General features: G+C 34.2%; 2 protein-coding genes across 3 annotated transcripts; one reads left to right on the top strand and one right to left on the bottom strand.

Moving 5' to 3' along the window:
• Positions 1 to 518: 518 nt before the first annotated feature.
• On the bottom strand, positions 519 to 6,065 carry LOC111304887 (serine/threonine-protein kinase ATG1a-like). Of its 2 annotated transcripts, none has more exons than XM_089749930.1 (13): positions 5,559 to 6,065; positions 5,346 to 5,463; positions 4,543 to 4,601; positions 4,175 to 4,239; positions 3,706 to 3,799; positions 3,532 to 3,612; positions 3,337 to 3,448; positions 3,076 to 3,130; positions 2,660 to 2,952; positions 2,221 to 2,582; positions 1,345 to 1,642; positions 1,177 to 1,247; positions 519 to 1,085 (listed from the first exon to the last, which is right to left on the bottom strand). In XM_089749930.1, the coding sequence occupies exons 1-13, from the start codon at positions 5,820 to 5,822 to the stop codon at positions 897 to 899; spliced, it is 2,061 nt and encodes a 686-aa protein (XP_089606056.1). In that variant the 5' UTR covers positions 5,823 to 6,065; the 3' UTR covers positions 519 to 896. The 2 variants fall into 2 exon arrangements, with proteins under 2 accessions (XP_089606056.1, XP_022757643.1); XM_022901908.2 differs by having other exon boundaries at positions 2,221 to 2,585.
• A 1,991-nt stretch (positions 6,066 to 8,056) lies between these two features.
• On the top strand, positions 8,057 to 12,510 carry LOC111305997 (Protein kinase superfamily protein). The gene is made up of 3 exons (XM_022903891.2): positions 8,057 to 9,648; positions 10,546 to 10,629; positions 10,811 to 12,510. Exons 1-3 carry the CDS (start codon positions 8,886 to 8,888, stop codon positions 11,884 to 11,886), a joined length of 1,923 nt encoding a protein of 640 aa, XP_022759626.2. The 5' UTR covers positions 8,057 to 8,885; the 3' UTR covers positions 11,887 to 12,510.
• The last annotated feature ends 85 nt before the right edge of the window (positions 12,511 to 12,595 follow it).

A 12,595-nucleotide genomic window follows, 5' to 3' on the forward strand; every position in this document is an offset into this window, starting at 1 on the left:
CTTTTAACTGATTTTATACTTTGATTTTAATTCTTCCAAGCCTTAACCATATATTATTCTGCTTTAGATATCAACTCCTTTTTTTTTTCTTTGTTTTTTGGGTACATTCGAATCGGATCCTTATTTTACTTTGTCTTATGCTGTTGAAAATTTTGTTTTTGTTTTATGTTATTTTGTTTTCAAAATTTTAAAAACATAAAATATGTAACGAAAACAAAAACAATGCCAAATTTCAAAAGTACCAAATGGTTGTGACATTTTCCAACATAAAGAAAAATGCCACCTGATGCGGTATAGCAGGTCTGCAAACCCCATGTCTTTTGCTGGTTGTGGAGGATGATTTTGATTTCCCAAAATTTATTTCAGGTGTAGTTACTAATAGTGGGTAAATGATTTTTTTCCGCTACAATATCATTTCAGATCGCAGGGATTACTGGGTTGAGCCTGCCAGAGAGCTATATATTAGCTGGCATGAGGCAGGTTCTATCATCTATCAACATCCAATAGTCACAGTCAGGCTAGACAAAATCCATCAAGTATGCTTGATGAGCTCCAACATTAATTGAAAGAATTATATCCATGTAAACATGACTGTACGTATTACTATTTCTATTCAGATTTACAGTCTATCAAGGGAAAGAATAGTATCATTTACATTACCTCATATGCCACATAGAACATTTTGCTCCCGACTGCAAGTAGTGTTGTTATATACTCTTTCTATACATTAGATATATCACATATGTCCAAGGCTATCCATATAATGTCATCACCGTACGTCTTTCTTTATATCCTTGTCAGTTAAAAAAATTGCTGCAGTTTTGAAAATCTGTACACAAGCAGCGCTCTTCACTTGGTGGGCGAATCTGCAGACAGCTTTGGAAATGTTGCTGGTGTTAGAACTGAGATTGATGAGTCTGCAATTTGTTAATGCAGGTCTGAATTTGCTTCTTATTGTCAGGAGTCAATGAAAATGGAGGGTTCAATGGCAGATTAATCGCCTCTCCTACAATAAATGAAAGTAGAAGTATTGCTTTAGAGTACGATGCTGCTGCACTGCCTTTGTTCTCCATATACTCGTCAACCTATAACAAGGCAAAAAAAAAAAAAAAAACCCATTTTCGTTAATTAGCCACAATAATTCAATAAATTATAACATGGACGAAAGTTACTCACAGCGCCACTTGTCCCGATAGCGAGTGCTTTTTGATATATTATTTCCATGGCATCAGGCATCTCAGCAGTAGCTGCAATTATTTGACAGATATCTTAAATAAATAAATAAATAAAGAAGAAGACAAATTAAGTTAAAAACAAAGTATTATTTCAGATTGACAGCCTAACCATCCATATCTTGAAGATGACATGACAACTTCTCCGCACGATCATATGCAACAATAAACCCTTGCTTTGCCCAAATGCAAGCAGATGAAGGCTTTCTTAAATCTACATTGTATTCTGAATCTGGAGACAAGTCAGCACTACCCTGAACATTGGTAGGTTCCTTGGCTGAACTGCTTCCAGGTAATTCATTTTCTGCAGCAGATTTCATCCAAGAGATACAGATCTGAAGAGCTTTCTTCCACATAGCCAAGAGAACAAGTTCAACCGAAAATGATTCTAGAAATAGTCCTGCATTATACTGCAACCAAAAGCAGTTAGAGATTTATTATTCAAAGCAATTGAGCATGTCAGAAGCCTTTCTACAATGTGAGAATTTGACCAAGAATGTAGTCTGCAACAATGGCAATAGAAATGCTGTTTTGGAAACATTAACAGGATTCCACTCAACTAAGAATGGAAAATTCACATGCTAAAATATGATGAGTACTAACTGTCCTTAACATCAGATTGTGAGTACAGTGCACCAACAGCAAAAAAAGGCTATATGTTGCAACTAATCATTAAACTGAAAAAGCCAAAGTGCTTAAATGCAACTAATCATTAAACTGCAAAAGCCAAAGTGCTTAAAAGTTTATCACCAAAAAAAAAAATAAAAATCAGGCTTTCTTAAAAGTAGCAAGTTTGAACAGCCAGATCATCTAATGCCCACATAGGACAGGGTTAATATAAATGGGAAAATACTGACTTCTTAGCTATTTTCCACGAGGTACAAAATCTTGCTGCTAGAAATAGAACGTGTGACGTTCTCAGTCACGCCATTATCAGTCAAAAAGATATACTTTGTACTTATTCAGCAGAAAAGAATAGAAAGATCACCTTTTCTTGAGCTAGTTCTGCAATAGCCTGTGCATACTGATGCAACAACTGCAGTCTAGTTGAGGGATGCGGTACGCTTAGTCTCTGCACTTCCCTTAACATAGCTGATTCAGATGATGTTGCTTGTGGATCTGATCCCTGAAATTGTGGAATTTTTGCAGAACTAGCAGAAGTCCCAGCAGTCTCCTTTGTTTCCGCAGAAAGTGTTGATTCCTGGTCACTCTTCTTTTCTTGGCACTTCAAATGCCTACTAGATGAATAATCTTGCAGGGACGTCTCAAGGGAATAAGAGAAAGTCTCCATTGAGGCAAATTGAGGGTTGACAAGAACATATTCTTTCTCAATAGACTCCATTGACTCAGCTACTGGTCAAACAAGGGAAAATTGAGGAATTAACAAAAAAAATAGCAGAAATGGAAACTTTAGCAGAAGAACTCACCTCTGGGCTCATCTGAGGAACATTGGTTATCAACACATTTCCCTTTATTATCAAATGCAAAAAAAGGCATTGCCCCATGAGCACCTTTGACACTGGATGAACAGCCACGCTCGTTTGTATGTAATACCGTGCCATGTCCAGATGAACTGGCTGATTTCAGATTTCTGCTAGATGTGTCCACAGGCTGCTCAGATAGTAAGTGAGATTTCTTCTCAGAGGCAGAAGTATCAAACTGCTCAACCATTGATTTTGATTGAAGAAGTGACGAATCCAGCCCAACGTCCACCCTCTTCCTACAGATTATTACAATAAATTCAACCCAAGTAGCTTGAATTACTTTGACTGCTAGAAAACTTAACACAGAGGATGTCAATTTAGGGAGGGGAGCATCAAATGCACTAAAAAGAGGATTTTACCTTGACTCTCCAAGGAACTTGTGATTGAAAAATTCTCTGAATGTCAGACGCTCAACTGCAAATTGAAGTTAAATTTTAGAAAAGGATCCTTGTATAAGTATTGCAAGTAAACCAAGATCCCAAAAATTTGCAAATTGCAGGCATTATATTAAATTTTCATACACTAAATAAGAACCCAAACTCAAGGCTGTTGGACAATAATCACTTTAACATGACCATATATGCATAAAGTACATAAATCTCCACAACAGTAACCAGTACCTGGATTGTGACGTAACAGGCTTCTGCAAAGATCAACACAATCTGGATGTAATTCTTCTATGGCACCTTCTGGAAACTGCAGTTCAGTGGATCTTAATATATTCTGGAACAACTGTGTTAAGCAGAGAATCACAATAAATAAGAGAAGCATTTAGGTTTTGATAATAAGCAGAACAGATTGCTATTCTCAGAAACCTGTAATTGAGTATTGCCATCAAATGGTGGCTTCCCGGTGACCAGTTGAAACAAGATTGCCCCAACACTCCACAAATCAGCCTGCATAGGTCATTACATTTATGTGAAAGATAGCAAAAGAAAAAACAAGGGAAGGGAGGGGCACAGGGAGTAAAAGCCATGTAGTTCTTTCACCTTTGCGTCATACTTCTGATTCTGAATAATCTCTGGAGCCATGTACAATGGTGAACCACATAGTGTATCAGCCAAGTCTTGAGGCGTCAGGGATCTGTGATACAAGGTTTATGAACCTTTTTCTATGAACAACTAACAATCCATGTGTCAAAAATTTCATATAATTATCAAAATCACAACCTTGATTTAATAATTCTGAACCACGACATCAGGATGTGGCTGACTAGAATAAACAGGCTTTGAGAGAAGCTTTTTTTTTTGGGAAGTGGGGGTGTGTTTGTGTATGTCTCAGTATATATATGGAGGGAATAGACTTTTCCAGTCTCAGAAACAGGGAAGAGAAAAAAAGTAATTCCCCAGTGGAAGTATCAAAGGCAACAAACTGATGACGTTATACAACATGTTTCAAAGTCAAGCAATGTCAATAAGCTAAGTCTTGTGCCAATTTGTTAAAGGCTAAAACGGTTACCTTGCAAAACCAAAATCTCCTATCTTCAGTTGCAGAGTTGCTCCTTTAGTTGACAGTAGTAAGTTCTGCAAAGTTACAACAAATTTAAAAGAAATAAATTGATAAACTAAGGACCCAGTCTTCATCACATAACAACTATAGATATTAGATGCCAGTTAATTTCCAAACAGAGACACTACATGCAACAAGAGCAAGTACACTACTGAGCCCTAAAAAACTAAAATGTTTGATTCTTTTTTTAACCGTATAAATTCTCAAAAGCAAACAACATGGTCCGCACTAGGGATTCTCATATCAATGATCTGACTTCGTAGAAAATAACACAATCTAATTAGAAAATCAACATTATGATAATAAAGCACCACTACCTGTGGCTTTAAATCCCGGTGAATAAGATGTTTTTCTTGAAGAACTTGCAATCCTGCAGCTGCACAAGATAGTCCACAAATTGGGGATTTCAGATTTTTTTCAATAAGCTAAATAACAAATGAATTAAACAGGTAAACATTAGGGATACAAAACAAATGAGCTCCTCTGAAGAAACACTTACAACATCATCACTCCCATAACCACCAACTTATATAGCATTAATATGTTTGAATTTGAACAGCCAAATACTATTTATAAGTTGATCCAAATCCCAATTGCCCCAATCACTAAAAAAAGTACTATAGGATTCAATTGTAAGTCTGTAACTGAAGAATGAAGATGAAAAGACAAAAAAAGAAAAATAAAAGTTACAACACTCTAAGTTTGGCATCATATCCATTTGCCTAAACACTGTAATTAAGAATGTCATACCATAAATTACACAGGAAAAAAAATTAATCTCGAACAACAAAAATTGCAAAACCCATTGCCTAACTATCAAACATTTAATTTAAAAACTGTTAGTACTAAACAAGCAAAAGTTTAATTTTTTTTAACTGTTTTATGAGGCTCCCAACTAAAACTCACTTGCCTAAACACTGCAACGGAGAGCATCTAACTATAGTTATAAAGCCTTTAAAAAAAAAAAACTATAATTATAAAGCGAAAACAAAAACAACCCAATTGCCCCAACCATCGAATATTTAATTTAAAAACTGTTACTACTATTAATGAGGTTCCAAAGTAAAAACCAATCGTCTAAACATTGTAATAGCAATTATTAAAATTCAAAATATAGTACCCAATTGCCTCATAAAATGTCTGGCAACTTCCTCTGACACTTTCCCATGTTTATGAATATAAGCCGCAAGGTCTCCTCCATCACAATACTCCAACACTAGAAATATCCGATCTGCAGTCTGCCACAGAATTACTTACACATTAATCAATCATAAAATAATTCAAAAAAAAAATTTTAGAAGGAGTGTCTATTAATTAAATAAAAAGGAAAGACCTGAATGGCTTCAAAAAAGTGGATGATGTTGGGGTGATGAATGGTGCTGAGAATAGAAATTTCTTTTAGCAAATTTTCACTGACTTTAGAGCTCAGGAGTTTCTTATCAATCTCTTTAACTGCTACTTCCGAACCATGTTGTCTATGCCTTGACTTCCAAACCACCGCGAATGAACCCGACCCGATTCTCGGACCTAGTATATAGTCTCCCACTAGTCGGGCCTGGCTTGGGCCCGGTCCCCCGAGATCCATCTTCATCGTCATCAGCAACGACCAACGAGTTTTTTTTTTTTTTTTGACCAGAACGACCAACGAGTCAACTCACTCGCTTTACTGGGTTTTTGTTCCCTGAGTTAAAAACATCATCAACTATTGTCCTTTTGCTGTTTGGTAGCGGTGACGATGATGATTTTGTTAGAGATCGTTTTGGGTTTTTCCTTTTTTCTTCCAGTTTGCACAATTACTCAAGTTATCCGAACAAAAGAAAATAAGAAAAAGAAACAGGACAAGACAGACAAAGGGAGAGAAACAAAATATATTTTAAAAAAACGTTTATTTTTTCAGTGGTTTTTTTTTTTTTTTTTGTTGATTCTGCTTTCCTTTGTGTGGAAACGACGCCGATGTTGGCGGGGAAGATAAAAGCAGTTTTTAGAGCAAACGGAGAAAAGAAATAAAAAGAGAGGCAAGAAATCCTACATTCACTCTTTATATTGTATATATTTTTGAGTCTTGATTGGATTTGGATTTTGATTTGAAGTTAGAGTTGGGAACAAAGTAGGAATAATATAAATAAAAAGTTGGATTTGGATTTAGAAATTCTTTTTTAATTTTTTATTTATAACATAAATAAAAAATTTATCAATAAATTTATTAATTTTAATGAAAATAATTTTTAAAGTAATTTTTTTTGTTTTTTAATTTTTAGGGTGTTCAAAAATTTTTTAAAAGTATTTCGATAACTTTTTTTAATTTTATTATTTTTGAATTTTAAAAATGTTCATAAATATCTTTTTAAAAAAAAAAAGAATTCGCATGTGAGTAGGAAAGTATATCTGTAATTTTACTATAATTAAAATAAATTTGCATCTTTGATTATTGTTAAAATATTTAAAAATCATAAATTATTTGGTTTTTTAAATATATTTTTATATTTTTATTACACATAAAAAAAATTTATTTTTAATTTGTATCAAAATAGAGTTTTATTTTAAACAAAAGATTAAATTATTTGAAGGATTTATTTAAATATAAATTAAATGTTAAAATTTTATTTAAAGATAAATTAAAAATTAAAGACTTATTTAAATACAAATTAAAAAAATATATATATAATAATTTTATCTAAATAAAAAAAATAAAATTGAGATTTTTATTATTATTTTAGTCTAATTTCAATGTCCAACCAAATTATGAATCAAGGAGTATTTCCATAACCCTTTCGTATTTTGATCGCTTTTAGTTAACTGTTTCTTTAAAATCTCGTTTGTGTGTTTTTTCCTAAAGAAAGTGCCAGAATTTGATCTCATTTTGCTCGTCATTTATTTATGAATCTAATAATTATTCATGTATGATGGTATGGGCATGCTATGATTCAATATTTAATGTACGACCATGGGCCATCGTTACATAAAGATACAAAAGAAATGTAATTCATGTGCTACATATGCTCTGGTCATTATTGACTATAATTTTTTATTATAAATAATATAAAAAACTTTTGGTCACAAAAATTAATTCAATTAATTAACAATAAAATTTTTTTTATTAATCAAGGGTGCAATTATTGTAAAGAAATTGGAAAATAAAATTTCCTTTAAGATTGTTGGATCTAAATCTAAAAATATTTTTAAAAATAATTTAATTTAATTATTTCATATAATTATTTTAAAAAATAATAAATAGTAAATGTTATATTTAAATTCAATTCCTGTAATTTTTATACTATTTTTCATGAAATTATAAATTATAATCATAATTAAATATTACATACAAATAAAAAATTATTAAATAATCAAACAAATAAACAAATAAATAAATTACAATAAAATTAAATAAATATAACATAAAATTAAACAAAATTCATATATAATAAAATTTGAATCTAAAATCTCATGATCCTATGACCTCATCCTTATTATTATACTTCATTAAATCTTGAAAATAAATAAATAAAATTCACTTGCCATTTTTTTTATAACAAAATTTTAAAATATTTATCATCTAATTCATTTAAATAAATCTTAATAAGTATTTTTATAAATAACAAATTTTAATAAAAATTAAATATTTTATATTTTCAACATTTTATTTACAATAAAAGAAAATTTTATAATCTTAAAGTAATGCAATAAAAGATAAAAAAAAATTATTTTTTTTTAATAAAATAACAGATATCTTAAGGATCTCGTGCTGGTTTGGTAGCTTATTAACATGGAAAATTCTTTTAGACGATATCTTAAAAAAACCAAGTAGGCACAACTTTACTCGGACAACAATAGTAGATTTGAGAGATACGGTTGAGCTCACATAGCTGACTTGTGTAAATTGAAAACATTCTTTTACTAGAATCTCCAAGATTTCACCACGTAATCGAGTTGAGATTAGCATCCAACACGAAATTGCAGCAGAACCATAATCAGCATACAAGATTAAAACAAATCCCAATCCCAACACCGAATGAAAGCACAGCTGTCACAGTGGATTACAGCAGAGAAGCGAGTAACATACACTAGAAAGCGCGTGAGCTTTGGAGTTGCAAATCTCTTGCATTTATAGATCTGACATTCCGTAATTCTCAAACCAAATTAGACATTTCATATTTTTGTAATTACCAAAGCTTCAAAAACCATGCAAATTGTGTTTACTATAAACCATAAAAGGAAGAGATTAAGGAAAACAAAGTGTTAAATCATGTATTTTATTGAAAGAGATGAGATTGTTTAAGTTGTTTTAATAGAATCAACATGCTCCACACCCTCACGTAAAAATGCACACTGTCCCATGGCTAATGAGGTACCAATTGTAGCCCATTCCACAGACCAATCTTCTTCACTTCCCCAATTTCTATGCATCACCTCAACACTTTTTTTTTTTGTTGGTATTAGCCCTTGATCTTGCCACGTGGCTATTTTGGTCCTACTCTTTTGTGGGGTCTTGTTTGAAATGGCTGAAATCATTGGCCCATCTTTGGGAAAGATGGGTAGGTTTTGTGGTTGGTGTTTTAGTATTTCAGACAATTTGAGAAAGCCATGAATGTGATTCTTTGAAGATCTTTTAGTTTCCAAATATTCACTCTGAAACAAGCAAGTGAAACAGGTTTACAAGGCAATGTTAGCTCTACTTTTAATTTCGTTTATTCTCTTATCTCTTAATCAACCAGGAATCTGTTTGCAGCAGCGTCGGCAAATGCAATCCTTTTTGCTTCCAAACCAGTGCAATGACAAATGTGGCAGTTTTCACATACCATTTCCATTTCATTTAAACGCTTCTTGTTCCTCTGTTTCCAATGCTTTCCATCTGTCTTGCTTGAATTCCACTACCCTTTACGTCCACATTGGCATTGAAAGCTATCGAGTTCTTGACTTCTTCTCTGATGGTATACTTACAGACTTTCCTGGAAGCTCCACTTGTCGTCAATACAACGATTTGAAAGCCTTCGATTTTTCAGGAAATGACTACTTTGGTATCTCTGATGACAATGTAATAGGTCTATATGATTGTGAAGACTCTTCTTTGTGTAAAGCAGATTGTGAAACAAACGACTTGCCCGGTTGTGATGGCAACAGTGGTGGATCCCTTGGATGCTGTTATCCACTTTCTGATCAAAGCATTTGGCATTCTGGCGATGGGTTTTCGAGTTTTTCAAAGTTTGGGTGCAGAGGATTTTCATCATGGGTAGTTCCCCGGGGAACCAACGCCGGGAAGCGTGGGGTTAAGTTGGAGTGGGCAATTCCTAGAAATACATCTGAACGAGTTTGTGTTAGCAATGCAGATGTGGTCAATGCCACAACAGTTGAGGCTGGGGTCAGGTGCTCGTGTAAGGATGGGTTTGTGGGTGATGGATTTGCTAATGGAGCTGGATGCTTGAAGTGTGAGTAGTTTATTTATTATTATCTTGCATTATCAGCATTCTGCTCAATCATTATTTTCCATTTGAAATTTTCCCATAATGTGCTTCAATTTTTTAATTATCATTGAAATTTAGAAAACGTTGTGAACTCAAATATGTTAAAATTTGATGCTTAAGACTTGCATTTGAATTACAAGTTGCAAATCCAACGAGGGTGCAGAGTTTCCAATTGTTACGGTGGATACCATTTTCCTTTTTCAATTCAATCAACTGAATGCAGGCCAGGTGGGGTGTACAGAAAACAAAGCAAAGGAGTGATTTAATGATGTGACTCATTTACTGATCATTGGTGCATCTCTACTTCACGCAATTAAAGCGGACCACCCACTCTCTGTTTTATGGGCTGCTCTGTGCATCCATCATCATTGTTGTAACTATATAAAGTATTCAAAAGACAAATGCATAATTTCATGATCTCTTTTTTTTGGTCCACAGGATGGGCATAGCCCATAGGGGCAAGGGAGGAGCTCTTGATTTGAAACCAAGACCTCTATGTCCTCTTAAGGCGTTCTTAGCTTATAGGCTTCCATTATCTTTGACGTTAAGATTGATCATCTCAAAGACTCAAAAACATTGAGTCAATGGTTACTTGATGCACTTTTCTAATACTATAAATAAAGTTTATTATGTAATTCTAGTATAATAATACTTTAGTACATCACTATTTTGATTAATCCAATATCCTACACACTAAACCAATTGTGGACAAATATCTTTATAACAAGCTATTCTTTAATCCATTGAGCATTCAGTTTCATGCCAATGTTTTCTTACTGCAAACTACTATTTCACATGTTGGCCAATAAGAGTATTTAACTATCTATCTTTTATTCCATGTTTTATATCTGCCTTGGACAGCCTGCATCAAAGAGGGGCAAGAAGCATATGGGATGGAATGTAACAGCCCAAGACACAGTCAAAGGAAACTTGTAATTGTAGCAGGTATGGTATCATGAGATAGATTATTTTGTCATACATCTTCTATTTGCATGATGATTTTGGAATTCCAAATCACATAATATGATAGGCCTAAATATTATCCCTATCTAGCTTTAAAGAGTTTTCAGGTAACTAATTGCTGAGAGCCTGAGAGAATTAATATCTTACCATTTTTGCCATGTAGGTGTTCTTGCTCCAGTTTTCATCCTTGCCTCCTTATTCCTATTCCTCTGCATACTGAAACGACCAGTTAAACCAGGTGCGTTTGACCTAGAACAAGCTCATTATCACAGTACCATCTCATTTCGGAAAGCTTGTAGGACTAGATTATTCAGTTACAGAGAGCTAAACGAAGCAACCAGAGCATTCGAAGATGGTCAGAAGCTTGTAGATGGCACAAATGGCACAATTCATGCTGGGGTCCTTGGGGATGGTTCGCACATAGCTGTGCAGAAGGTGCAGTGTGAGAATGAAAGAGACCTAATTCATGTCCTATCCGGAATTGAGCTTTTATCAGCTGTTTTACATAGGAATTTAGCTCGACTCCTTGGATGTTGTATCGACTCTGGTTACACCCTAATGGTGGTCTATGAATATCCTGCAAATGGCACCTTGGAGGAACAGCTGCAAAATAGCGGAGGACAAAAATTTGGCCTGGACTGGTATAAGAGGCTAAGCATAGCTGCTGAAACTGCAAGCGTCCTAGCATACTTGCAGTATGAGATTTCTCCACCTGTTTTTCACCATGGCCTCAAATCATCCGGCTACATCTTTCTTGACGTGGATTTCTCAGTTAAGATTGCTGGGTTTGCACTACTTAGCTCTGGCTCCGGAAATGGTTCTAATTTATGCAACAACTACGAAAGCCCTCTTACTCACAAAAACGATGTTTATGACTTTGGTATGTTATTGTTAGAGATAATTTCAGGCTCCAAATATTCGGACATGCCATCAGTAGCCTTGCAAAAAATTAGAAGTGGGAAGCTAGAAGAAATAGTGGATCCATCTCTTTACTACCATGAGCAGCCTAATTTTCGCAGAGAGCAAATAGAAATAGTAGCAGACATAGCAACCAGGTGTTTACTGTTTGGTGGAGATGGCAAAATTGGAATGATTGATGTTGCAAGGGAGCTGGTGCACACTGCAAAAGAAAGCATTGATGGCGGAAGCAAGAGGGGAGCCACATTGGAAGAAACTTTTTCAAATTCAAGCCTGCTTCAAATGATATCTATGTCTCCTGACTCTATGCATGTGCCTTGAATTTCATATCAGCTGCAAATATGCTAAGTTACCTGCATTCACATCTGATTACGCATATACAAATTTATGTATAACTGGTGGATTGGGAACTTGTTTTGATGATTTACATGCTGCTGGTTCTACATATTGTATCAATAGCATTGATTGTGCACGTCTTTTGAAAATGATGAAAATCCTGAAATATTGTGTATATATATTGCAAACTTGACAGTGATACCTCCTCATTGCAATTACCCCACTTTTTGTACCAGTTATGACTTATGATTCTAACCTGCAACTTCTTTTTTGTTTCCTTTTTCATTGTACCTAGTTGTGGTTTTCAAATGTCCCCGTACTTAAAGATTGAATTCTTGATGAAAGGGAGGTGTACTAACCAAGAGTGTTGTAACAAAGAAATGGGAAGAACGGTTAAAATCACTTTGTGGATTTGGTCAGAAAAGCCCACATAATAAAGTCATTGAAACTGACTTAGGGTATAAAGGAGGCTTGGAGACTTTTATTATTGACGCACGAAAACGGCCCAACAAGAGTGACAGCAGAGTTTGAATAGAACCAACAGAATTGTTGTAAGCTTTGAAAATCCATAACCAAAACCGAGAATCTATTCCATAGACCTTGTTACTCACACCACAGGACAATGGACACTAACCTACACGTGTAACCTTGCCTCTTCTCAAGGTCACATTAATTGCTTAGATTTTCAGCAAAC

The sequence above is a fragment of the Durio zibethinus genome, chromosome 21 (assembly GCF_047325235.1).
Source record: "Durio zibethinus cultivar Kanyao isolate XHJ-2024 chromosome 21, ASM4732523v1, whole genome shotgun sequence".
In the NCBI taxonomy this organism is placed as follows: Eukaryota; Viridiplantae; Streptophyta; class Magnoliopsida; order Malvales; family Malvaceae; genus Durio; species Durio zibethinus.